At 37.3% G+C, this 23,912-nt stretch overlaps 4 protein-coding genes across 5 annotated transcripts; 2 read left to right on the forward strand and 2 right to left on the reverse strand.

Annotated features, from left to right (window-relative positions):
* The first annotated feature begins 817 nt into the window (after window positions 1-817).
* Window positions 818-23,396, forward strand: LOC117624916 (thioredoxin H-type-like). 2 transcript variants are annotated; one of them, XM_034356443.1, is made up of 2 exons: window positions 818-1,092; window positions 22,994-23,396. In XM_034356443.1, the coding sequence occupies exons 1-2, from the start codon at window positions 1,006-1,008 to the stop codon at window positions 23,384-23,386; spliced, it is 480 nt and encodes a 159-aa protein (XP_034212334.1). In that variant the 5' UTR covers window positions 818-1,005; the 3' UTR covers window positions 23,387-23,396. The 2 variants fall into 2 exon arrangements, with proteins under 2 accessions (XP_034212334.1, XP_034212343.1); XM_034356452.1 differs by lacking the exon at window positions 22,994-23,396 and adding an exon at window positions 1,525-2,026 and having other exon boundaries at window positions 833-1,092.
* LOC117624879 (beta-galactosidase 5-like) lies at window positions 2,059-7,549 on the reverse strand. The gene is made up of 19 exons (XM_034356380.1): window positions 7,144-7,549; window positions 6,914-7,009; window positions 6,684-6,796; window positions 6,429-6,495; window positions 6,224-6,316; window positions 5,980-6,123; window positions 5,692-5,780; window positions 5,491-5,596; window positions 5,315-5,402; window positions 5,083-5,201; window positions 4,821-4,982; window positions 4,491-4,669; window positions 4,114-4,217; window positions 3,882-3,991; window positions 3,634-3,744; window positions 3,402-3,515; window positions 3,058-3,260; window positions 2,630-2,966; window positions 2,059-2,518 (listed from the first exon to the last, which is right to left on the reverse strand). The coding sequence occupies exons 1-19, from the start codon at window positions 7,315-7,317 to the stop codon at window positions 2,372-2,374; spliced, it is 2,556 nt and encodes an 851-aa protein (XP_034212271.1). The 5' UTR covers window positions 7,318-7,549; the 3' UTR covers window positions 2,059-2,371.
* LOC117624887 (jacalin-related lectin 3) lies at window positions 10,013-13,064 on the forward strand. Its single transcript, XM_034356394.1, has 7 exons — window positions 10,013-10,061; window positions 10,181-10,396; window positions 10,521-11,009; window positions 11,087-11,320; window positions 11,462-11,866; window positions 11,965-12,186; window positions 12,295-13,064. The coding sequence occupies exons 1-7, from the start codon at window positions 10,059-10,061 to the stop codon at window positions 12,589-12,591; spliced, it is 1,866 nt and encodes a 621-aa protein (XP_034212285.1). The 5' UTR covers window positions 10,013-10,058; the 3' UTR covers window positions 12,592-13,064.
* Window positions 13,886-15,268, reverse strand: LOC117624910 (thioredoxin H-type-like). The gene is made up of 2 exons (XM_034356430.1): window positions 15,182-15,268; window positions 13,886-14,463 (listed from the first exon to the last, which is right to left on the reverse strand). Exons 1-2 carry the CDS (start codon window positions 15,266-15,268, stop codon window positions 14,062-14,064), a joined length of 489 nt encoding a protein of 162 aa, XP_034212321.1. The 3' UTR covers window positions 13,886-14,061.
* Window positions 23,397-23,912: the final 516 nt, after the last annotated feature.

Consider the following 23,912-nt stretch of genomic DNA (forward strand, 5'->3'; position numbering starts at 1 on the left):
GTAATTATCAATTAATTAAATTGACACTAGAACTAAATTCAAAGTGAAAGACTAAAGAGAATTTTCCTTTTGACAAGTAAGGGATCACATTTTAATTTTAATTGGCTTCCATTGTGCAAAAGGAAGACACGTAACATTTGACCGAATTCTATTTTATTTTCCTTTTGGGACTTTACGGTATATTTATTAATCAAGAATTAAGATTAGAATCAGGAGTTGAATTCCAATTATAGATGATTTGAGGAATTCAATTCATGATTTTGGAGTAATTTAATTCTTAAATGGGAGGTGGTATTCTAATTTCTAGAAAATTAAACCCATTAGGAATTCATCTTTTTTACTCAACATATTCTCACATAATTTTAAAATTTTCAAATTTATCATCTACTTTAACCTAACAACAAGAACATTTCAATAATTAGCACAATTTCTACCCCAATTATATATAATTTAATAAACAACTTCAATACTTTAATAAATAAATAAAATAAATTATTTTAATAAAAAATCAAATTCTAACTCTCTTCAATTTATATAATTTAATAAATAATTTCAATAAAATTTTGAAATATAATTCTCCTCCATCTAACACTTTCTCAATTTAATTCGGAGTAGTAAAGTAAAGATGCCCCACCTACACCGCGTGAAATGTTCTCTTCGGGCCTTTGTCCAGGTTCATTCGGACTTTTCTCAATAAACGACAAAATTTATGAACGTCACTGACATATGGGCATGCGTCACGTCGCGTAATATGGATGAACGCCACATTTGCCACCACAATAATAAGGGTCTCACCCACCCTCCAATGGCAATGGCATTTCCGCAATAAACATTAAAACGTTGACCTCTTGGTTAAGGTCGGCCGTGGGCTATATATATATACGCTGCGGCTGAGCCCATTACATTCATCGCAAAAAAATCAACTTGTAATAACCTAGCTTGCTTGAGAATATCACAATCCTTTGAGAAAGAGAGAAAGAGAGAAAGAGAGAAAGCAAAGAGAAAATGGCGGAGGAAAATCAAGTCATCGGCTGCCACACTACTCAGGCCTGGGAAGAGCAGCTCCATAAGGGAAACGAGAACAAGAAACTGGTATTTCAAATCTCCAATCACACTTGTATATCTTTTTCTTTGCTTACAAAAAATTCAATCTTAGTCTCCAGGAAAATTGACTGGCTTTCATTCTGAGTTCTGTGATGATATATTGCCTTTGTATTCTATGATCAGCTTTCATTCTGAGTTATTGAATGGGGATTTTTGATTTTCTTTTGAATTTGTTTGTGCCTAGAAATTTAGTTCAAAATTTTAAAATCAAGAGCAAAAATTGGGTGTATTGCAGCCCTTACATTTCAAAATAGAAAGAATTTTGTCCGACTCTAGGTAGGGGCTTTGTAATTTGCAAATGGCTTAAAAACCTAGGTGTACGGTTGTGTCCTCCGTTCCTTTTAACATTTTGGCTGTCGAAGTGGTTTTATACTTTGATTAACTAATTAAATGCATTAATTTGGTGTCTTAATTTAATAGGTGGTGGTGGATTTCACGGCTTCGTGGTGTGGACCGTGCCGGTTGATCGCCCCAATCTTGGCGGAGTTGGCTAAGAAGACCCCAGAAGTGACGTTCCTAAAGGTGGACGTGGATGAACTGAGGACTGTTTCCGAGGAGTGGGGTGTGGAGGCAATGCCTACCTTCCTCTTCCTCAAGGAAGGCAAGATAGTGGACAAGGTTGTGGGTGCCAAGAAAGACGAGTTACAGATCAAAGTTGCCAAGCATGCCGCCGCTGCCTCCGCCACCTCTGCCTCTGCCACCGCTGCCACTGCTACTGCTACTGCTACTGCCTCTGCTTAACTTCTATCATTCTCTGTGGAGACTATGAAACTCCCTACTGTTTTACTTGTTGTTTATAACTTTTATGGATTTCTAAATTTTCTATGAAGACATCTGAATTGAATGCTTTATGTATATCGCTACTTGTTCCCATATGATGGCTCATGCCAGTTATCTATGAACGCTTTTTATTACAGTGCCATTGTTATTTGGGATGGAAATTTCATGAGCCAATTGAAAACAATAAGATTTTGCATTAAGTTTATTTTGGAATGACAGTCAAAACCGGAGCCAATCTAATCAAACCTCGAGGCAAAAGCACTTGCCTTTACTTAACAAACTATGCTTTAAAAGCTTACTTGAGGCAAAAGCACTTGCCTTTACTTAACAAACTAACTATACACAAACACAATGTGAATCCAAGGACTCTATTCTGATAGATAGAGATTGGCCAATTCAATGTAGATCTTCATCTGTAAGTATGCCTCGCTTTGTCTTGATTCTTTGCTTCATAGCTTTGCTTGATGCGCCTCCTTTTACAACGTCTTCATCTCCTCGAATCGGGTTGATTGGTAGCAATTCCTGTTGAACAAACAGCTTCAACTGATAGCCGCTTGAGTACATTCGGGCATGGATCTGTCCCAAATATGCTATTCGATACAGTAACTAAGCAACTCTCACGGCCAATACAATTCTGCAAAACACGTTATGAGATATTAATAAATCTTTATTTATCAAAAGAACATGCATCTGCGAGTTCACTATACAAGTACAAGAGGTGAAAAGACTGTAGTTGGGGAAATACCTTCTCTACAATGGCATGAGAGTTGGTCGCATGACACGTTCCTTGCTGGAAACTCCCGCAAGTTCCAGTAGGAGTTCCAAAACTTGCAAACTTAATGCTCGAGATAGACTGCCCTGGCACACACTGCAGATGAACCTGGGCCTGGTGAAGCATTTTCGATTCTTCATGGCTGTCAATATCGAATTTTTCAGCGTTTGGGTGGTGTTCTTGTAAATCAGCACAAACACCTGCCACTGATCTCTTCACCAGGGTTATCTTTGATGGGTCCCCACCGAGTTCCTCAAACACTACCACCAGATTTTGTGTTGGCTTTAACCAGGACCGAGGAACATGGTACCTGAAAAAGATTATCAAAATAATGTTTGATGACCACAAGGGATTTCATCTTGCAGCAATTTTAGAGGTTTTAGTAGCTTATAAGGTAATACCATCGTTGAGTTGGTTGGCCACAGCCAAGTTGACACTTCGTCGGCCGGAACGTCCCAATGTAGCTGCACAAACTGCAGTCACCATTGGCATAAGCCATCCAGTATCTGCCTATGCTCTGGCCGTTGATCCATACTTGACCCTTGCCCATGCTCCGCATGTCCAAAGCCAATGGCTCATCTCCTCCAGGTGCATTAAAATAAGCCTGCACAATCCAAGCTAACATTCAGTTTAGCTTGTAAAGCCTAAGACTTCACCAGCTATTATCACTTAATAGCCAATAAGTTGTTCCTCCTCTGTCTCCTCCTTGTCTTTCTTCTCTCCCTCACAATCTTGAAATCTTTACCTTATACCATTTCAACGTCTGTTTGGTTTGGGTAGCTAGCGAGCCTCGGATCCAATCAACCGATGACCCTCCATTTGGAGAGACCAAATCCATTGCTTCTCCTTTAAGGCCAACCTGTTTGGAAGATTTTCCTATGAGATTAAAACCACGGAAAAAAAGAAGAAGAAAAAAAGAGATGGAGATAGTAGTAAGTGGCCAAAATGGATAAATGCAGATGGGGTGGTTGTCTGACCTTGTTGAACCACTTCTGCATTGTTAAGTCTTTCCTTCCCTGGCCAAGACCATCCAGAAAAACTGGACCCAGGATTCCTGTTTTCCATGACTCATAGTGCAACCCAACATTCTTCAACACCAAAACAAAAAGATAATCAGTAACTGAATTAACTAATGTGATTCATCATTTAGTGTATGTGATCAATTGTACAAGGGTTAACTGCTCATGTGCATTCAGAGTCAATGAGCCATGGGCAGGGCACAAACCGGTAATCCAACAGCTATGCTGAGTAGTGCAATTTTATTTATTCCGGCACGGAGGTGGACTGTTTTAGCAAATGTGAATTGCCTATGCTCCCTAGTTCCGAAGGCTGACCCTGTAATAAATTAATAATGTTTTTGATTCAAGTCAGAGATATGGGAAAAATTGAAGCCTCACAAATAGAAGAATAAATTCCTGCTCACTAGATGTGGGAGAACAAAATATTTTACAACATACCTGAAAACTGTCCGTTGACGAAAACATGGAGGGCATGACCTGCTGACTGCACAGTGAGAGTAGGCTTTTTCCCTCCACGGAGCTCTGATGAACTGATGTCAACACTGAATAACATTCATACTGAAAATGTCAAAGTATGGCCATAGATGTATTTTTGAAAGGAAAAAAACCAATTACAGCACAACTGATCACTACTGCAAATGTTCTAGAAAAGCTTTTACTTCCAGTGAAGAAGTAATTTGACAATTGTTTTTATTATAGGTTGGATTTTCTCAAATTGATTTCTTGACGGGTCTATATATTTCCTTGGTTGATCAGATATCAGTTTAACTGACTAAGAAATGATTATTCAAAGATAACACTGCGCAGCTGCTCACTTGGTCATGTACCACAGATAGTCACTAGTATCTCTAGTGACATTTATCTGCTCTAGAAGTCCACCAGCTGCTATGCTTGATCTCTCATGTAGAGAAGAAACATCTTCATCATAAGTCTGCCATGAAAACAACCGACTATTTGTTGGGATCATCTGCACCCGTGAAGTTTGAACTCCCACCTTGATGACAGGACGACAGTTGCATCAGTAACTTGAGTGAGAGAGATTCAGAAGAGTATGGAACTGAGAATCTTAGTTGCCAATTGCTATTACCAAAAAATGAAAGAAAAAAGAAAGAGACTGCAATATGGGCCCCTTTATCTTTGCTTACCTTTGCAGTGTTAAATACTACATTTCTGCAATCAGGAAGGATGCTAATTGACCAAGCAGGCAAATCATAGTGCATGTTATTAAAAGTCACCCTTGCTCCTGTTGAATGGAAGTTTGAGAGAAAAGCTGCACATCTTCTTGGTCCTGAATTGAATACATAAGCCTGGAAGATAACCAAGATATGTACTTCTTTTTCAATAAGGTTAATCTTTCAGGAAATTGTGCCACTGACAGAAGAAAGTATCACATTGAAGAAGCCAAACCTGCTGATAGGCTCCTAATGAAGTAACAGTAGGATCTGAAGAAACTAAAGCATGTTCACAAAGCTTGATCGCCTTATGGAGCTCCTTCAGATGACCATATTTAGGTTGTCTGATCAAACCTGGCAACAGTTAGTTAGTTAGTTCCGAGTAAGAGCTTAAGATCGAAACTGAAATGCCATGTGTGCCAACAAATTCACAACCTTTCATAATGGAATTGAACTAAAGGTTTTACCATATTCATCAATGGGAGCATCATAGTCATAACTGGTTGTAATGAATGGGCCTCCAGCAGTGCGTCCAAAGTTGGTTCCTCCATGATACTGTCACAAACCATAAACAGTGAAACTCAAAATTTGGGCTGGCACAATTTAGTCTTCAAAACTTGAGCTGATTAACAAGCAAACCAACCATGTAGTAGTTAATATATGAGCCACCCTTCTGTATGAAGCGAGCAACTGAAAATGCCAAATCTTGAACAGGTCGATGGTGAATTGTGCCGCCAAACTCTGTAAACCTGATCATGTTTGTTCGGGTTGACAGATATTAGAAGAATAAATTCGAATACAGTCAGTCAACTTCCGAGTATTGGTAAGCTAAAGATCCACTTACCAGCCGCTCCAAGCCTCGGTCCACATGGTAGGCTTGTAGGGTTTGTTGGGAGAGAAGCCATCGCAGTAAAAACCATTACATGCATTTATCTGTCACCAAGATATAAGTAGATGAAACTGTGTTTCAAATGCTGAAGCCTAAAAAGAAATGGGGGAATGGAAGCAAGAACTTGAAACTAAATGTCAATTTTGATATTCAAGAAAGGGTTCTAGTTCTAGGCATCGGAGTGTCATGGGATCAGCGGAGTAGATTTGGTATGTGAAAAATGAAAAGAACAAGATAGCTAACCATAGGGTCTGGGGCATCATCTTCCTTGCACATCACCCATGGAACTCCTGTATCCAATGCAACAGCCATTTTGGCAGCCCAATTAATGTAGGCATGACCAGCAGCTCCAAGTGCCTTGCTCTCTGGCCCATACTCATTCTCTATCTGCACAATACAAAACATAAAGAAGAATTCATGAATTATTTATCCTAAAAGAATTCATTGAACTCAAATAGTTACAAGGCCGAGCATCAAGAATCAGTACCTGGGAAAGGATGATGGGACCACCTTGTGATGCAAATAGCTTTTCATTTTTCATCATCTGGACAATTTTCTGGGTGAACCCTTGCATTGCCATCTTCCCCCAAGAAAAAAACAGAGAGAGGAGAAGTTTATCCACATTTTCTCTAATTTGACCACATTCTAACAAAATCTGAAGGTTTTCAGTAGAGAATTTCAGGAAGAAATACCTTGAATGGCCCATTATCTGTTCTGAAGCTGATACCAGGGACATATTTCAGCCAAACCGGAAATCCTCTGTACAAATGAGAGTCGAATTAAGCACACTTAAAGTTAGGAAATATATGCAACTAACCCAAAAAAGAAAATAATAATAAATTTCTGATATGTAGCATTTACTCCACTGCAGTTGCAGAGACAGAATTCAGATATAATAACTCTAACAAAAAACAAAATTAATTAAATAATTAGAAGATGTACGGTACCCAAAATTCCACTCTGCACAAACATAAGGTCCAATGCGCAGATGAAGGTAGAGCCCTGCTTTCTGTACTGTCTTTATGAACCGTACGAGATCGTATCTTCCCTCAAAATTGTACTGAAGATCAAAATAAAAAGGAGACGGAATTAAGCTAACGTTTCAAAATTGAAGTGACAGCAAAAGTAAGCAAATTGGAACTTAATAGAACTGTGACACAGAGGAGATGAAGCATACATTGCCAGGAGAAGGTTCATGACCATTCCAGAAAACGTAGGTGTCAATGACATCCAAGCCTCCATCTTTGGCTTTCTGTATAAGACCTTCCCACATCTGCACCAAAACCCATTTCATCATTTAACAGAGATCACCAAAAGTCAAGTCACAAAAATCACATTTTTATGATTTTGGGCTAGTAAAAGACAGAGTAACAGAATGAAATATACAGAGAGAGAGAGTGAAAATACTTCAGGGGTGCTTCTGGGATAGTGAATTGAGCCAGAAATGAGTAATCTTCTCTGGCCATTGATGATAATGGCCTTCTTATCGTAGGTGACGGTGGTGCACTGGATCAGCTCAGAACTCATAAACAAGGTCATCAAGAACAGAGTTAAGAGCTTGGAAACCAAGTGAGTTTCCATGTCTGATATGTGGAGGGAAATTTGAAAAGAGAGCTTTAGAATGCTGGAAATGTTTGGAAAGGCAAAGTGAGAATGAAGCTCTGAGCTTCTGATCTATAACTCTGCAGTGACAGAGTGATACTGACAGCAACTCTGCCCGGCCTTTGGTTTTGCACTTACAAAAACTGGTTCAAATAGCTGTATGATACTTACTATTAACTACTTTAATATAGATATGATTGTGTCAGGTTGGAGGTGGAAGGTTGAATTTAATCAATGATATGAAAATAAAAAATGTGACTTTTAATTGTCGGTTCATTCAAAATTCAGGGAACCGAAAAACAAGATAATTCAAACAAACAAAAGCTTCTTACATTGACTAAATGGCCAAAAAAATGAACGTCAGGTTATTACTAAACGATTTAATTTTGAATTGATTAACCATAAATTAATGAGTCTCTAAATTTCAGTAGTTGTGTTGTGAGGTGGAGCAGGTTCATGATGAAACCACATGCTTTTGAAAAGCATGTAAAACAACAAGCTCTCATGCTTTGATCCAGAAATGGACCCCATCATCCCCCATTCGATTCATCAATTGTGCTCTTTGCTTTGTTTGCTTGCACAGTGCACTACCCAAAACCCATTTCATCAATCATTTATACAATATATATATATATATATGGTAATGCTTGCCTGTGAGTCTGTGACTCTGTCTGTGAGTAAGCAAAGCCTTGTCTTGTATATATGTCCCACTGGGTCGTAGGCCATGTGACATGTGTTTCTGCTATCTATCACTAACCAAACTATATATTTTGGGCACACACACATGAACATATTCATATGCACCGTCACCTCAGAAGCACTCACCTCAGAGATGATGAATCTTTATTTTCTACCTGTCTCCCACAAATATTCAAAATCAAAAAGGGAAGAGGAAAGGAAGTTGACGGAGGAGGAGCCAGAAGAGAAGACTAGACAGACAGAGGGGGCCATTGCTTTGTTCGATCGAATATTGTGAATTCTTTGACATTGGCCCACTGATTGACTCTCTGTAGTCTGTACATAAAACTCCTCCTAGGGTTGGGTTGGGTTGCCTTTTCTGTAATAAAAACCCCAACCATCATTTTTAAGCCTCTCTCTCTCTCTCTCTCTCTCTCTCCTTGTTTAGGCAATGCAATTATGCAACCAGCACAGAGTTTACTTCATTTTCACTCTTCATTTAATAAGGCAGTTACCCTTAATCTTATGTTTAAGGCACCATATATAAAATTCAAGGTTAAATTGTTGGAATTTGGCAATCCGTAAAAAATGTATAATGTTTGGCTTTCATGATTTCAATAATAAAATAGAAAAGCAATAATTCTCTCCTTGAATCAGCACTGTGTTTGCAGATAGATGATGGGGTTAGCTTTTTACTTAAATTACAAGCATGAAATCAATCATATTTAAAGAAATGACTTGTATCTTTTTTTACATGCAACTGTGGACGTTTGATTGATCATTCTAAAGTCTAAACCTGTTTGTTTAAGCGGGATTTGATACCTTCAATTTCAAATCAAACTAAAGATCGTCGCCATTTCAATTTTCGTACAAAAAGGTAGCCAACCAACGATACAACTTTGTCTACTCAAGGAAGGACACAAGGAAAAGAAGGAAAAAGAAGATTATGAATGATTTATTAAACAAAGGAAAAGAAACTCGGAAGGACGACAGATGGTTTATGGGAATGTGGGTCCCAAATAAATGAGTTTAGATTTAGAAGCGTGTAACGGGCCACCTTTCATGGCCGTTTGTTTCTTCCGTCTACATGTGAACTTGCAATTTGGTGGCTAGCTAGCTAGCTAGATCTCCGTTCCGTTTACGTCGGTGCTGCGGACCAACCAAGCATTTAGCTGTCCCAGGTTTTGGTTTATCCGGGAGGGATGCTACTCTGTTCTGGAGTCATCAAATCCCACTTTCATCGCTACTCTTATTATTATTATTATTATTATTTCACCTTTCTTTTTCTTTTAAAGTGATTTTAAAATAAAAAAATACATGGGCTCAAATCAGAAAACTTTTCATGGGCCTGTCTGTTTTTACCACATCTGAAGAATATGAAACAGAGAATTGGGCTTCAGTTTCTTTTTTAAGTTGGGCCCGAATTCGGAATGTCCTTTCTCTTAAATTCTAAAAGGCCCAATTCAAGATTCCTTCCTGTTTAAAAATTCTGAACAAATTCCTTTTGAAAAAACCTATGACGAATGACCAATGATGGGAAATGTAACACTATGGATGTCGAACTCATCATGATATATGCCGTGCAGAAAGATATGTAATATATATATATATATATATATATATATATATTCGAAAATTCCGAATAAAGGAGTTACTGCGTAATCTTCTGTCTCCCAATTTGAATTCGTTGCAGAAAATGTATGGGAAAAATTCCAGACCGTCACGAATGCTTGAAAGCTAGCCAACGATAAGACTCTTTTTTCTATTTCTTATGAGGCACAGGAGATATTTTGAGCAATCATTTGATTCTTTAACTTGGAAGCCATTCTCTCCCTCCATAGTGGAGAAGAGAATTAGCTTCTTCCTCTCCACAGTCTAATCCACCTATAAATAAATTATTTCCCTTAATTCATGCACCTTCACACCTAAAGCATCCTTTTTGTCTGTATAAATTCCTAGCTCACCCATCCCTTCTTCACACTGCAACATTCAATTTCATCCTTCACACTCTCACGCTCACCCGCTCTGCTCACCGCACCAAAATGGTAACTGTTTGTTTTGTCTAATTCATTCATGTTATTGTTCTTCAACTTAATTCCACTCGTCACTTAATTACAACTCAACTGACTAATTAGAGTTGGACTATATTAATGCATGGTGGCAGAGTACTTTTGAGGGATCCGAGAAAAAACTGGTATCAGTTGGGCCGTGGGGAGGCCAAACCGGGCTCATTTGGGAAGATGGAGTTTACTCAACGGTGAAGCAGTTGGTGATAGCTCATGGAGCGGCCATTGATTCCATTCAGGTTGAATATGATGAGAAAGGGACCTCATTTTGGGCTGAGAGGCATGGTGGAAATGGAGGCTGGAAAACAGACACGGTTACTTCTTTACCAAGTCACCATTACTTTATTAATCCCATAGAGTACATGACATGATTAATTAAAGCTAGCCAATCACATAATCTTTTGCGGCAAATTTTTTGTCTACTTCTTACTACTGCAGGTGAAGCTTGCTTATCCGGAAGAATTTTTAACTTCATTTGAGGGACATTATGGTAAGATTAGTGAATGGGGACCGGTCTCAATTCGATCACTTAAATTCAAGAGCAACAAAAAAACTTATGGACCATTTGGAATTGAACAAGGAACCTATTTTTCGCTCCCAGCGGCAAGAGCTGGGAGTAGTAAGATTGTTGGGTTCTTTGGCAAGTCTGGTTGGTTTCTTGATTCAATAGGAGCTTACCTAAAGCCTATTCAGAATTATCAAAACCAACCCTCAAAAACTACGCTTCAAACAGAGTCTTATATGATTGGTGGTACTGATCAGAACCTTGCCGGCTACTCAGTCCTCCAAAACTGCGATGTGTTTTTTGCTATAAGACCCAAGGATGACTACACTGCTAACCCAGCTGCAGTACCAGTACCCAACAACAAGCTCTCAATGCAATTTTCTAATTCTGGAGAATTAAGTGATGTAGAAACCAAGTTCAAGGTAAGAGAAACTTGCCTTTAAAAGTTCAAGGTTATTCATTTTGAAAATGTGCATTAACATAAAGTTCTTCATTTTAGACGCCAAGTATTGAGAAGGTTCCGGCAATAGCCGCTGAAGGGGTGGTGACGTATGGTCCGTGGGGAGGGACAGGTGGTTTTGAATTTGATGATGGAGTTTATTCAGGAATTAGACAAATCAAGTTATCAAGAAACGTGGGAGTTGTAATATACATAAAGGTTCAGTATGATTGCGACGGTGAAGCTGTATGGGGAGCCAAACATGGCGGGACTGGAGGTTATAAAAGTGACAAGGTGAAATTTGTCTCAAATTAAGTATAGTTTTACACTATATATTGATTTATGGTAGCTGTTTTTTATTTTTATTTTTTCATTTGATTTGAATGCATATCAACGTTCACTTGCAATGTTTTGTTTTACACTATATATGTGCAGATAGTTTTTGATTTTCCGAACGAAATCTTGACGCACATAACAGGAACATTTGGGGCTGCCATGATGATGGGGCCTAATGTGATTAAGTCCCTCACTTTCCACACAACGAAGAAGAAGCACGGGCCATATGGAGAAGAACAAGGAACCCCTTTCACCACCAAGCTTAGGGAAGGCAAGATTGTTGGAATTCATGGGAGGAAGGGTCTCTTCTTAGATGCTCTTGGGGTGCATGCCACAGAAGGGAAGGTCAATGTTGAGACTGAGATACAGACACCACCTGTCACAAATACTCCTAATAATTGCACTGCAATCATCCCAAAGGAGCCTGCAGGGGCCATCACGGAGGTAGACAATCCTCACTGGTCTAACAAGCTGCTACTGACAAACAGAGGAAAAGTTGAAGAGGTAACTAAGTTTAATCTAATTCCATGCATATATATTAGTAGATAATACAAAGATTATACATGTGCTAATTGGATAGGTAATTCTGTGTTGGTGGCCAGGTTGCTTGTGGGGTGATAAAAGAGCCAACCCCAAGTGGACCAGGGCCATGGGGTGGAGATGGAGGCAGAGCATGGGATGATGGAGTGTTTTCTGGGATTAGGCAGATTCATTTGACAAGAGCAGCAGAGGGCATTTGCTCAGTGCAGATTGAGTATGATCGAAACGGTCAATTCATTTGGTCCGCTAAGCATGGAGGCAATGGAGGAACTGCCCCACATCGAGTACTAATTAAATGCTTAATTAATTAACATCTTGATCAAGTGAATTTAATCTCAATTTGTATGTGTCCTCCATCTAACAAATTATTACTTGATCAATTTGTTTTGCAGATTAAATTGGAGTATCCTCATGAAGTGCTGACTTGTATATCTGGGTATTATGGTTGCATTAGTAAAAACGAGCGACCTCAAATTATAAAGTCGTTGACATTTTATACCAGCAGAGGCAAGTATGGTCCATTTGGGGAAGAAGTTGGGACATTTTTCACTTCAACTACCACAGAGGGCAAGGTGGTGGGCTTGCATGGCAGGAGCAGCTTCTATTTGGATGCCATTGGAGTTCATATGCAACATTGGCTGGGAAGTGGCCAGAAAACATCCAAGATCTCTCTCTTCAGGAAATTCTGATCAATATGTCTCAGTCTCAGTGCTATAATTGGAGCTCACACAGCAATAAATAAATAACAAGCTTTTGTCGTACAATTTCTATTCCTCCTGAGTGTCTTTTTCCTAATATGAAATTCCAGGCTTAGCAATTTCTGTATCTCTATCTTTTTTTACTAGTTTTATTTTTTATTTTTGTACGCTACAACGTCGTTTTATACATATGTAAGCAGTCCACTTGTAATTACAACCTGGCCGTCAACTTTTTGACCATGCCCTCCCTGCTTAAACGTGGCGAGATATTACTGGCTGGATCTTAACATGATAAAGCAAACCACTGCAGTGAGTTAGGGGCGGCCCTGAGGGTGTGCATGTGATGCCAACGCAAAAGGCTCCGGAATTTTTTTACGTGTATATTATGTATATTAATATTATAGGTATTATATATATACTTGAGCGTGCAAGAATGTAACACAAGTGTGTATCTAGTATTGAGTTGGAATATATCTCCTTGATTTTAGTAGGCAAGTTGGATTAAAGTCCATATTGTCTCATTCAATAGTTGTATTTTTACATTTCTACTCCTTTTTTATTGTTAACAACATGAAGAAAAAAGAGAGAAGGAAATGCGTCAAAGAAGAGGAAAGCAACATATACAAACTTTCTCCAATCAAATAAAAAAATTTGGAGTGTATGTTTTCACCCACTCAAAACGAAACAAAAAAGTTCATGTCTTCTTCCTCTGCCATTTTCTCAAATTGAAACATTAAAACTTTTATGAATGTTATTTATGATTGCTATTGCATGCTAATAGATGATGAATTTTAGTTATTAAAAAAAATATTTTATGGCAAAATTTTCTATAAATATTTCCATATTAGATTGAGGGCTAGAGTTTAAGTTTCTCACAAGGCCATCTAAATCTCAGGACCGGCTTTGACAACCAATCAACCCAATCCGATAAGATGAAGACGTTGTAAAAGGAGGCACAGCATGCAGAGCTATATGAAGCAAAGAATTAAGACGAATTCGAAGAAGGCATACTTGCAGATGAAGATTCTACATTGAATTGACTAATCTCTATATATCAGAATTAGAGTCTTTCGATTCACAGAGTGTTTGTGTATAGTAGTTCGTTAAGTAGAGGCAAGTGCTTTTGCCTCAAGTAGGCTTTTAAAAGTATTGTTCAGTGAAGGCAAGTGCTTTTGCCTCGAGGTTTGATTAGATTGGCTCCGGTTTTGACTGTCATTCCAAAATATATTTCAATGCATAATCTTATTGTTCCAATTGGCTCTTGAACTTTCCATCCCAAATAAATATGGCATTGTAATTATATAAAAAAACATTCATAGATAATTGGCATAAGGCATCATATGGGAACTGGTAGCCATATACATAAGCATTCAGATGTCTTAAAAGAAACGCATAAAAGTTATAAACAACTAGTGAAACAGAAAGGAGCTTCACGGTCTCCTCCACAGAGAATGACAGAAGTTAGGCAGTATCTGTAGAAGTAGCAGTAGAAGTAGCAGTAGCAGTACAAGTAGCAGTAGCACTCTCAGAAGAAGTAGCAGTAGCAATAGCAGTAGCACCGGTGGGGCAGGTATCACTGGTGGGACAGGAATCATCAGCGGGGGAGGTAACAGCGGCATGCTTCCCTACTTTGGTCCGTAACTCGTCTTTCTTGGCACCCACAACCTTGTCCACTACCTTGCCTTCCTTGAGGAAGAGGAAGGTAGGCACTGCATCCACACCCCACTTTTCAGAAACAGTCTTCAGTTCATCCACGTACACCTTTAGGAACGTTACTTCTGGGTTCTTCTTAGCCAACTCCGCCAAGATTGGGGCGATCAACTGGCAAGGTCCATAAGACCAAGCCGTGAAATCCACCACCAGCTATTAAATTAAAGACATCAAATTAATGTATTAGTTAATCAAAGTATAAAACCAATTCCACAACCAAGATGGTCCGTACACCTAGGTTTTTAAGCCATTTGCAAATTACAAAACCTCTATCTAGAGTCGGACAAAATTATTTCTATTTTGAAATGTAAGCGCTGGAATACACCCAATTCTTGCTCTTGATTTCAAAATTTGGAACTAAATTTCTAGGTACAAACAACTTTCAACACGGTGAACAAGAAAATAAAAAATTCCCCATGATCACATAATACAAAGGGAATATTGTAAGACAATATCTTGTTTTAGCCACGAAATGAGGTCTTCTAATCACATGAAGAGTCGAGGAGTTTGTATTGATCAAGAAGTACTGTCCAAACATATCTGCAGCTATAGTCTAAGTGCAATTTGATTAGAATACTAGAGCTTTGAGGGTTCGTAGTCTTATATGGATTAAAACAACCTATCCTAATGCAATCCGGTTTGCTTAAGGGTTTCTTGATGGGCAAGACACTTGAGTAAGGTTAACTTTTTATTTATTTTTATTTTTTACAATCAGTATTTTCGTTTTTTATTTATCATTATTTGTAGTTATAGTGAATTGATGGAAATGTCCTTAAACTTATGGAGACTAAAATCGAATTTTTTGTAAACAAAGAAAAAAAAAGTGCAAAAAGATATAGATGTGTGATTGGAGATTTGAAAATTGAAATACCAGTCTCTTGTTCTCGTTTCCCCTACGGAGCTGCTCTTCCCATGCGTCAGTAGTGTTGCAGTCGAAGACTTGATTTTCTTCAGCCATTTTTTCTTTGCTTTCTCTCTCTCAAAGGATTGTGATATTCTCAAGCAAGCTAGGTTATTACAAGTTGTTTTTGTGTTTTTTTGTGTGTTTTTTTTTTTGCGACGGATGTAATGGGCTCAGCCGCGGCGTATATATACAGCCCACAGTCGACCTTAACGAAGAGGTCAGATGTTTAATGTTTATTGCGGAAATGCAATTGCCATTAGGTGGCTGAGGCATTCATATTATGTGACGTGACGCATGCCCATATGCTGATGGAACGTTAATAGATTTTGTCGTTTATTGAGAAAAGTCAAAATGAACCGGACAAAGGCTCAAAGAGAACATATTTTCCAAATAGATTAAAGCCCGGAAGAGTATAATAAAATAGTATTTGGTCAAATGTTACGTATCTTCCTTTTGTACAACAAAGGCAATTAAAATTAAAATTTGATCCCTTCCTTCTAAAAAGGAAAATTCTCTTTAGTCTTTCACTTTGAATTAAAATTTGATCCCATGCATTATTATGCAAATGCAATGGCGAGGAGGGGGATTTGTGGGAGATCACCACCCTGATTGGCTAATGCCATGTTCTTTCTCTTTTAAATTAAACTAGTACATTGTTGACAAGTCCTTATTTAGTTAGAATTTTGGTTAGTTACTCATTTATTTAGTTTTATTATATCTTTTTCTTTCATTAAACAAGCCCACATGAACTTGGGACACATGCATTAATTCCCCTACTTGGTAGTGTGAACAGTTAGACCTAATATATTATACAAAGGCTGTTTTTTTTAAATCACAAATGTCTTGTATTTTTACTTTAAATTAGTTTTATATTACTCTATTTACTTAAGTTTACAATGTAAATAAGGAAGTCCCATTTGGATTCAATAAAAAATACTAGAAAATCAAATTCCCAACAAATCAAAATATGAAAACCCAATTTTAGTGTAAGGTACAATTTTGATACCTTTTTTTTTTTCCCAGAATACCAATATTGATACTTCAATAAGTCAATGTGTACTTTATACTAAAATCTCATAAGTTAAGTCATTCTCTCTCTTCAGATTTAGGAGCTCCTAGAGGTTTTCTTATTTTAGGAGCTAGATAGGGAGCATAGTTGGAGGTGTGGCTACAATGCCTAATAAGAGCATCTAGGGCTCCATAGACCACCTCCTTAGACAAATTTTAGGGAGGGTTTGAAAAAAATACTACTCCAACTATGCTCCATATCCACCTCCTAAAACAATGAGATCTCTAGGAGCTTATAAATATGATGAGAGAGAAAGGACTCCTAATGGCAGCATCCACAATGATGCTCTCTATTTCTTAGCTAAAATTTAGCTAAAAATAAAAGAAAGCTATTTTAAGAGCTCTCTAAAAAATTTCAACTCCAACCATACTATCTAATTCTGAGAGTCATAAATGCTATAACTCTTTTCTGATTAGTCCATCTCTATTAAAAAATAAAATAAAAAATATTTAGCATTAAATAAAGGTTTGAGATACTCATTAAATAAAGCAGCACTAAATTATAGGGAGTCACTAGGAGTCCTTTCTCTCTCCTCAGATTTAGGAGCTCCTAGAGGACTCCCTATTTTAGGAGCTCCTAGAGGACTCTCTATTTTAGGAGGTGGATATGGAGCATGGTTGGAGTTGCATTTTTATAATTTCTCCCTAAAATTTTTCTAAGAATGTGATTTAGGGAGCCCATTGTGGATGCTCTTATAATTTAATGTTGCTTTATTTTATGAGTATTTTAAACTTTTAATTAAGGCTAACTATTATATATATATAAATTTTTTTTTTTTATAGAGATGGATCAATTAAAAAATAATTATAGCATTTATGAGTCCTTAAACTAGGAAGTATCTGATTGGAGTTAAAATTTCTTGAAAGCTCCTAAAATAGATTTTATATATTTTTAACTAAATTTTACTAAAAAATAAAGAGCATAATTATAAATGCTCTAATGTCCTCCACTTGGGAATTGGGATTACAACACAAAAGTCTTGTCCAAGGAGAAGGACCAATACCAACCAACTTAATTGTACTAGTAACAATTTAATGCCGAAACTCGTCAGCTCAACATCCAATTTGTACTATATATGTAGATCAACATGGTATGATATGTTGATATGCACGTGTCGGATACAGGCGGTAGGGACCCCCTTTATTAATTCATAATTAATGAGTTCATATCATAAGCAATTCCTTTTTCTTTCTTTTTTTGGTCGAAATATGCAATTCCAATAGTCTTTGATCAATGATTTTTCATTATCTCGACATTTAGAAATAAAATCCAGTTCTACTTTTGATTTTATTTTTCAGGTATAAGGAATATACTTTCATTTCTTAAGAGGTAGATATATTATGATTTATGAGAGACCACCACCACCAATTGGCTAAGACGATGTCCTTTTTCTCTCAAGCTAACCCAGCACATTGTTGACGAGTCTTTACTTAATTAGATTTTGATTATTTACTTATATATCTAGTTCTATTATATCTTTTTCTTCCACTAAACAAGCCCACGTGAACTGGGGACACATGCATTAATTTCTCTACTTGGGAGTGCGAACAGTTAGACTTGGTATATTATATAGAGGATTTTTATCACAAATGTCTTGTGTTTTTACTTTAATTTATTTTTATATTACTCTATTTACTTAAGTTTACAATGTAAATAAGAAAGTGCTCCCAATTTGGATTCAATTAAAAATACTAGAAAATCAAATTCCCAACAAATCAAAATATGAAAATCCAGTTTTAGTATAAGATACAATTTATACCAATTTTGATACCTCAATAAGTCAATGTATGCTTTATACTAAAATCTCATAAGTCAAGCCATTCTCTCTCCTCATATTTAGGGTCAGTTTGGCATTGATGTGCTGTAAAAATATCACTATCAAATTTACTGTGAGATAAATCAACTGTGAAAGAAAGCAGTTTAGCGTTTGGTAAACTTTTTATTAGAAGTGCGGTTGGTAAAAAAAAAAAAAAAAAAAGACGGAATTATTTTTGGAATTTTGAAAGTTTCATTAAACCCAACACATCTTCATAATTGATTCCCGCATAATCAAAAAATGAAAACATCTTGCTTTCTTTCACAACAATGATTCAAAATAAGTGATTTTATTATCTTTTACCAAACAAGTTGGGATTTCAAAATTTTCAAAATAATCACTTATAGCCCCAAATAAGTAATGCCAAACGGACACTTAGGAGCTCCTAGAGATCTCCTTATTTTAGGAGCTAGATAAGGAGCATGGTTGGAGGTGTGGTTATAGTGCCTAAGAGGATCTATAATGGGCTCCCTAAACCACTTTCTTAGACACATTTTAGGGAGGATTTGAAAAAATACAACTCCAACTATGATCCTTATCCACCTCCAAAAATAGGGAGATCTCTAGAAACTCCTAAATCTGAAGAGAGAAAAATAATTCTTAGTGGCTCCCTATAATTTAATAATGCTTTATTTTATGAGTAGGTATAATATGCATGTGGCGGATAGAGATAGTAGGACCCCCTATATTAATTCATGATTAATGAGTTCATATCATACGCATTTTCTTTTTCTTTTTTGTCGAAATATGCAATTCCAATAGTCTCTGATCAATTATTTTTCATTATCTCAACATTTAGAAATAAAATCCAGTTCTGCTTTTGATTTTATTTTTCAGGTATAAGGAATATACATTCATTTCTTAGGAGGTAGATATATTATGATTTAATGTAATTTTTTTCTCATAAACCAACATCATCCAGATTACTAGCTAGTGGTTTGGGATATAGTAGTGTGGATTATCAAGCAAGCGCGTGTACTTTTTTAATAATATATTTTTTTCCCCTTTTGTCTTCTTTGGGCGTATTTGCAATTTTCTATCCAAGCACAACTATTATGATCAATTAACATCTACGAGAAAAATGCCCTTTAGTGACGGCTAAAAAGTGTCTAGAAACATAATACTTGACGGATAAGAAACCGTCAAGAGTACCATTGTCAGGAAGGGGTATCCGATTTATTTATCTTTTTTTAACCACCAAGTAATCTTTCTGCTTGATGCCTTTTAACCATCAAGTAACACTTCAATGATGTTGGCGTGACTTGTGGATATTGACTTACTTTCCTTACACACCAAGAATTCCTATTATAATTGTAATTGATTTACTTTAATTCCTGATTTCCTACTGCAAATAGATTTAGGAATTTATTATTTACTTGCCCATTCAGGTTTCGTTGTATTATAAATATGACCTCCTACAAGGAGAAGAATACACAGAAAATTCCCACAAACAAATATTCTCTCATAGTTTTCATATTTTAGCATGGTATCAGAGCCTAGTTCGATCTAGGGACCTGTGCTTGTGTTCTTCTTGAAATTTAAGTGCTCTTCTCCCCCCTTGAGAGGGGGGAGGGGGAGTGAAAGGGATATGTTTATTGACCTATCCCAATTACCTTGACATATTTCCATGAAGATGTTGCTTATTTCTTGACTCCGACGACCCCTTCTCTTCAAGGGGAGAGGAGGATTGAAGAGAAGTTGTGTCTGAGTGAATTAGCTAAAGTTTATATGGAAGAATTTATTGTTGCCAGGGTTTCTGTGTTCTGCCTTATCTACAGCCGTGCTCACAGGGTTTCTGTGTTTTGCTATGTGCCCTATTTTTTAGGGTTTGCTCTTGTGTTTCCGCTGTGAACTTTGTTTTAGTTTGTCACTGGTTTCACTCGTGGTTGATTAAAAGATCTTCTCTACAATTGGTGCTTCTCAAGTATGGTGTCCTGTGACTCGCTTGTCAAGTTGGGCCTGCGAAATATCTTTGCCCAACTTGAGGGGGACCCGACCCCGACCCCGACTTCGAAGACGACCCCGACCCCGACCCCGACCCGACCCCGACTCCGAAGACGACCCCGACCCGACTCCGAAGACGACCCCGACCCAGAATTTGTCTCTGATTCAGACCCTGATCCTGATTTCCACTCCGACTCCGGCCTCGACTCAGGCTCAGATTCCGATCCCAATTCCTACTCAACCTGTATCCTATGCATCTTCCGCTGCACAGATTATGACTTCTCGACTAACGACCCCGACACATGGACCAGATTGCGCATTTTGTGAAATCCGAGGATCAATTGGCGGATATTTTGACAAAGGCGATTTCCAGTAAAGCATTCCACAATTCACTAGATCAGTTGGGCATTGGCGACATCTATGCACCAACGTGAGGGGGAGTGTTGGCGTGACTTGTGGATATTGACTTACTTTCCTTACACACCAAGAATTCCTATTATAATTGTAATTGATTTACTTTAATTCCTGATTTCCTACTGCAAATAGATTTAAGAATTTATTATTTACTTGCCCATTCAGGTTTCGTTGTATTATAAATATGACATCCTACAAGGAGAAGAATACACAGAAAATTCCCACAAACAAATATTCTCTCGTAGTTTTCATATTTTAGCAAATGATAGCTCTAAGTATCAATATTGTAGTTATTTGACAAATAATGAGTGTCAATTAAAAATTATTTAACTTGTAAGAACCGTCACATGGAAGATTACATGACACCTAAAATGCATTTTGTAATTTGTAATTCTTTCACATATCCAGGAAATTCACTACTAGAAGGACATGAATCAAAATTATGACAAAACCATTATAAATTGAACAAACTTCAACCGGTTTAGGAGTGACGTTCTTGGACATCATAGGATCCATCTTCTTGTTGAGGGCGGCAATTTTCCTTGCCATGTCATCATTATGGCTCAATTCATAGACGTCTCTCGCCTTGCTCGTAATATCTCTCTGCTGCGAATTTGATCTCAATCCTAATCCTAGTGACCAAAAATGTAATTACTGCTAAAAAATTGCCCCACTCTCTCTTTCTCTGCCTCTCTACCTCTCTCTCTCCAACGTCTTCCCTCATCTTAACCACATATCTCATTCCCGGTGCCCCCAGATCTGCGTCCACTCTCAAATCCGCCTTCATCTATAATTATATGTAAAATGTTTGAAAGTTGACACATCACATTGAAAATAAATATATAATAATTGTCTCAACAATAGTTGACACTCCTTAATAATCAACAATAATTACCAACTCCAAAGAGTTCAACTCAATCCTGCAACTTCCCTTTCTTTTCAGGGCTCCACAAAGAATCATCCATTTCCACAAAATCTAGTTTTGTTTGTTTGTTAATAAGTGAAACTTGATTGAAAGACAAAGATAAAACAATCACCAACAAGAACAAACGCATCGAGCAAACCACAAGACGGGGTAAGAATAACCAGAGGGAATCAACCAAGTCTCTCAGTAAAAAGAGGAAGAAAAATCCAATCTTACAACCAGAGGGATTCGTCTCCATGCATGTAAACACCACCTCTCACTGTCAGTCTCTCAGAGTCTCTTTTCATTCATTATCATAATCAATTCTTGCCAATATTCAATGTTACAACTATTTGGAATTTGTTTAATATAAAAAAGAAATATATATATATATATATATATATAATCGAAGGGGTAGAATAAGTTATTGGGCAGAAAGAAGTTATTGAAAAGCAAAAATGAAAAGAAAAAAATATGAAGAAGAAAACAGAAGAGAGGCTGCAGAAGATTGGCCAAAATCAATTCACGTTCCACCGATATATGGGTATGCGTCACGTCACATAATATGAATGCCTCGGCCGCCTAATGGCAATGGCATTTCCGCAATAAACATTAAAAATCTGACCTCTTGGATAAGGTCGACTGCGGGCTGTATATATACGCTACGGCTGAGCCCATTACATTCGTCGCCAAAAAAAAAAAAAGAAAAAAAAAAGAAAAGAAAAGAAAAAAAGAAAACAACAACAAAAACAACTTGTAATAACCCAGCTTGCTTGAGAATATCACAATCCTTTTGAGAGAGAGCAAAGAAAAGATGGCTGAAGAAAATCAAGTCATCGACTGCCACACTACTGAGGCATGGGAAGAGAAGCTCCATAAGGGAAACGAGAACAAGAAACTGGTATTTCAATTTTCAAATCTCCAATCACACTTCTATATCTTTTTGCACTCTTTTTTCTTCGCTTACAAAACATTTAATTTTAGTCTCCATAAGTTTAAGGGCATTTCCATCAATTCACTATAACTAAAAATAATGATTAAAAAAAAAGGGAGAAAAAAAGAAGAAAGAAAGTTAACCTTACTCAAGTGTCTTGCCCATCAAGAAACACTTAAGCAAATTAGATTGCATTAGGATAGGTTATTTTAATCCATATAAGACTATGAACCCTCAAAGCTCTAGTATTCTAATCAAATTGCACTTAGACTACAGCTGCAGATATGTTTGAGCAGTACTTCTTGATCAATACAAACTCTCCGACTCCTCATATGATTAGAAGACCTCATTTCGTGGCTAAGACAAGATTGTCTTACAATATTTCCTTTGTATTTTGTGATTAGATTCAAATGGAGAAATTTTTATTTTCTTGTTCACCGTATTGAAATTGTATGTGCCTAGAAATTTAGTTCCAAATTTTGAAATCAAGAGCAAGAATTGGGTGTATTCCAGCGCTTACATTTCAAATAGAATTAATTTTGTCCGACTCTAGATAGGGGTTTTGTAATTTGCAAATGGCTTAAAAACCTAGGTGTACGGTTGTGTTCTCCATCTCTTTAATATTTTGGTTGTGCTTGTGGAATTGGTTTTATACTTTGATTAACTAATACATTAATTTGATGTCTTTAATTTAATAGCTGGTGGTGGATTTCACGGCTTGGTCTTATGGACCTTGCCAGTTGATCGCCCCAATCTTGGCGGAGTTGGCTAAGAAGAACCCAAAAGTAACGTTCCTAAAAGTGGACGTGGATGAACTTAAGACTGTTTCTGAAAAGTGGGGTGTGGATGCAGTGCCTACCTTCCTCTTCCTCAAGGAAGGCAAGGTAGTGGACAAGGTTGTGGGTGCCAAGAAAGACGAGTTACGGACCAAAGTAGAGAAGCATGACGCTGCTGCCTCCCGCGTTGATGATACCAGCCACACCGGTGCTACTGCTAAGGCTACTGCTACTGCTTGTAATAGTGCCACTGCTACTGCTACTGCTACTGCTACTAGTACTGCTGCTGCTGCTACTCCTACTGCTACTGCCTAACTTCTATCATTCTCTGTGGAGGAGACTATGAAACTCCTTTCTGTTTCACTACTTGTTTATAACTTTTATGGGTTTCTTTTAAGACATCTGAATGCTTTATGTATATGGCTACTAGTTCCCATATGATGCCTCATGCCAATTATCTATGAATGTTTTAAATAAAAAAAATTACAAATGCCATATTTATTTGGGATGGAAAGTTCAAGAGCCAATTGGAACAGTAAGATGAGTCTTGGCTCTTTGCCAACCAATTTCCCTAAATGCCTCCTGCCCGTTCTTTGTAAATCGGGATCAATTATCCTGCTAATGAAACTACATGGATATTGATGAAAGGAACACAACCTGTTTTCCTGGAGGCCAATGGCTATGGCTTTTGATTTAAAGTGAATTCTGCTTTTACCTTTCTTTCTAGCTTCAAGGTTACCAATATGGTTTTGAGAACGGTGGTGATCAACTATCTCAAGTCAAGAGATTGTAAAGTGGGCAAATATTGAACCAATTAATCTTGGGTCTTGGATTAAATTAC

Source organism: Prunus dulcis, chromosome 1 (assembly GCF_902201215.1).
Source record: "Prunus dulcis chromosome 1, ALMONDv2, whole genome shotgun sequence".
NCBI lineage: Eukaryota > Viridiplantae > Streptophyta > Magnoliopsida > Rosales > Rosaceae > Prunus > Prunus dulcis.

Bases quoted from the DNA above. Each gene is read 5' to 3' on its own strand.
- LOC117624916 (XM_034356443.1), top strand. From the start codon at position 1,006: ATGGCGGAGGAAAATCAAGTCATCGGCTGCCACACTACTCAGGCCTGG. The intron at 1,093-22,993 runs GTATTTCAAATC...TTAATTTAATAG, and splicing joins GAAACGAGAACAAGAAACTG to CTGGTGGTGGATTTCACGGC.
- LOC117624879 (XM_034356380.1), bottom strand. From the start codon at position 7,317: ATGGAAACTCACTTGGTTTCCAAGCTCTTAACTCTGTTCTTGATGACC. The intron at 5,781-5,979 runs GTTAGCTATCTT...TCTTGGTGACAG, and splicing joins ATGATGCCCCAGACCCTATG to ATAAATGCATGTAATGGTTT. The intron at 3,745-3,881 runs GTTTGTGCCCTG...TTGGTGTTGAAG, and splicing joins GCATAGCTGTTGGATTACCG to AATGTTGGGTTGCACTATGA.
- LOC117624887 (XM_034356394.1), top strand. The intron at 11,010-11,086 runs GTAAGAGAAACT...TCTTCATTTTAG, and splicing joins ATGTAGAAACCAAGTTCAAG to ACGCCAAGTATTGAGAAGGT. The intron at 12,187-12,294 runs GTACTAATTAAA...TTTGTTTTGCAG, and splicing joins GAGGAACTGCCCCACATCGA to ATTAAATTGGAGTATCCTCA.
- LOC117624910 (XM_034356430.1), bottom strand. From the start codon at position 15,268: ATGGCTGAAGAAAATCAAGTCTTCGACTGCAACACTACTGACGCATGG. The intron at 14,464-15,181 runs GTATTTCAATTT...TTAATTTAATAG, and splicing joins GAAACGAGAACAAGAGACTG to CTGGTGGTGGATTTCACGGC.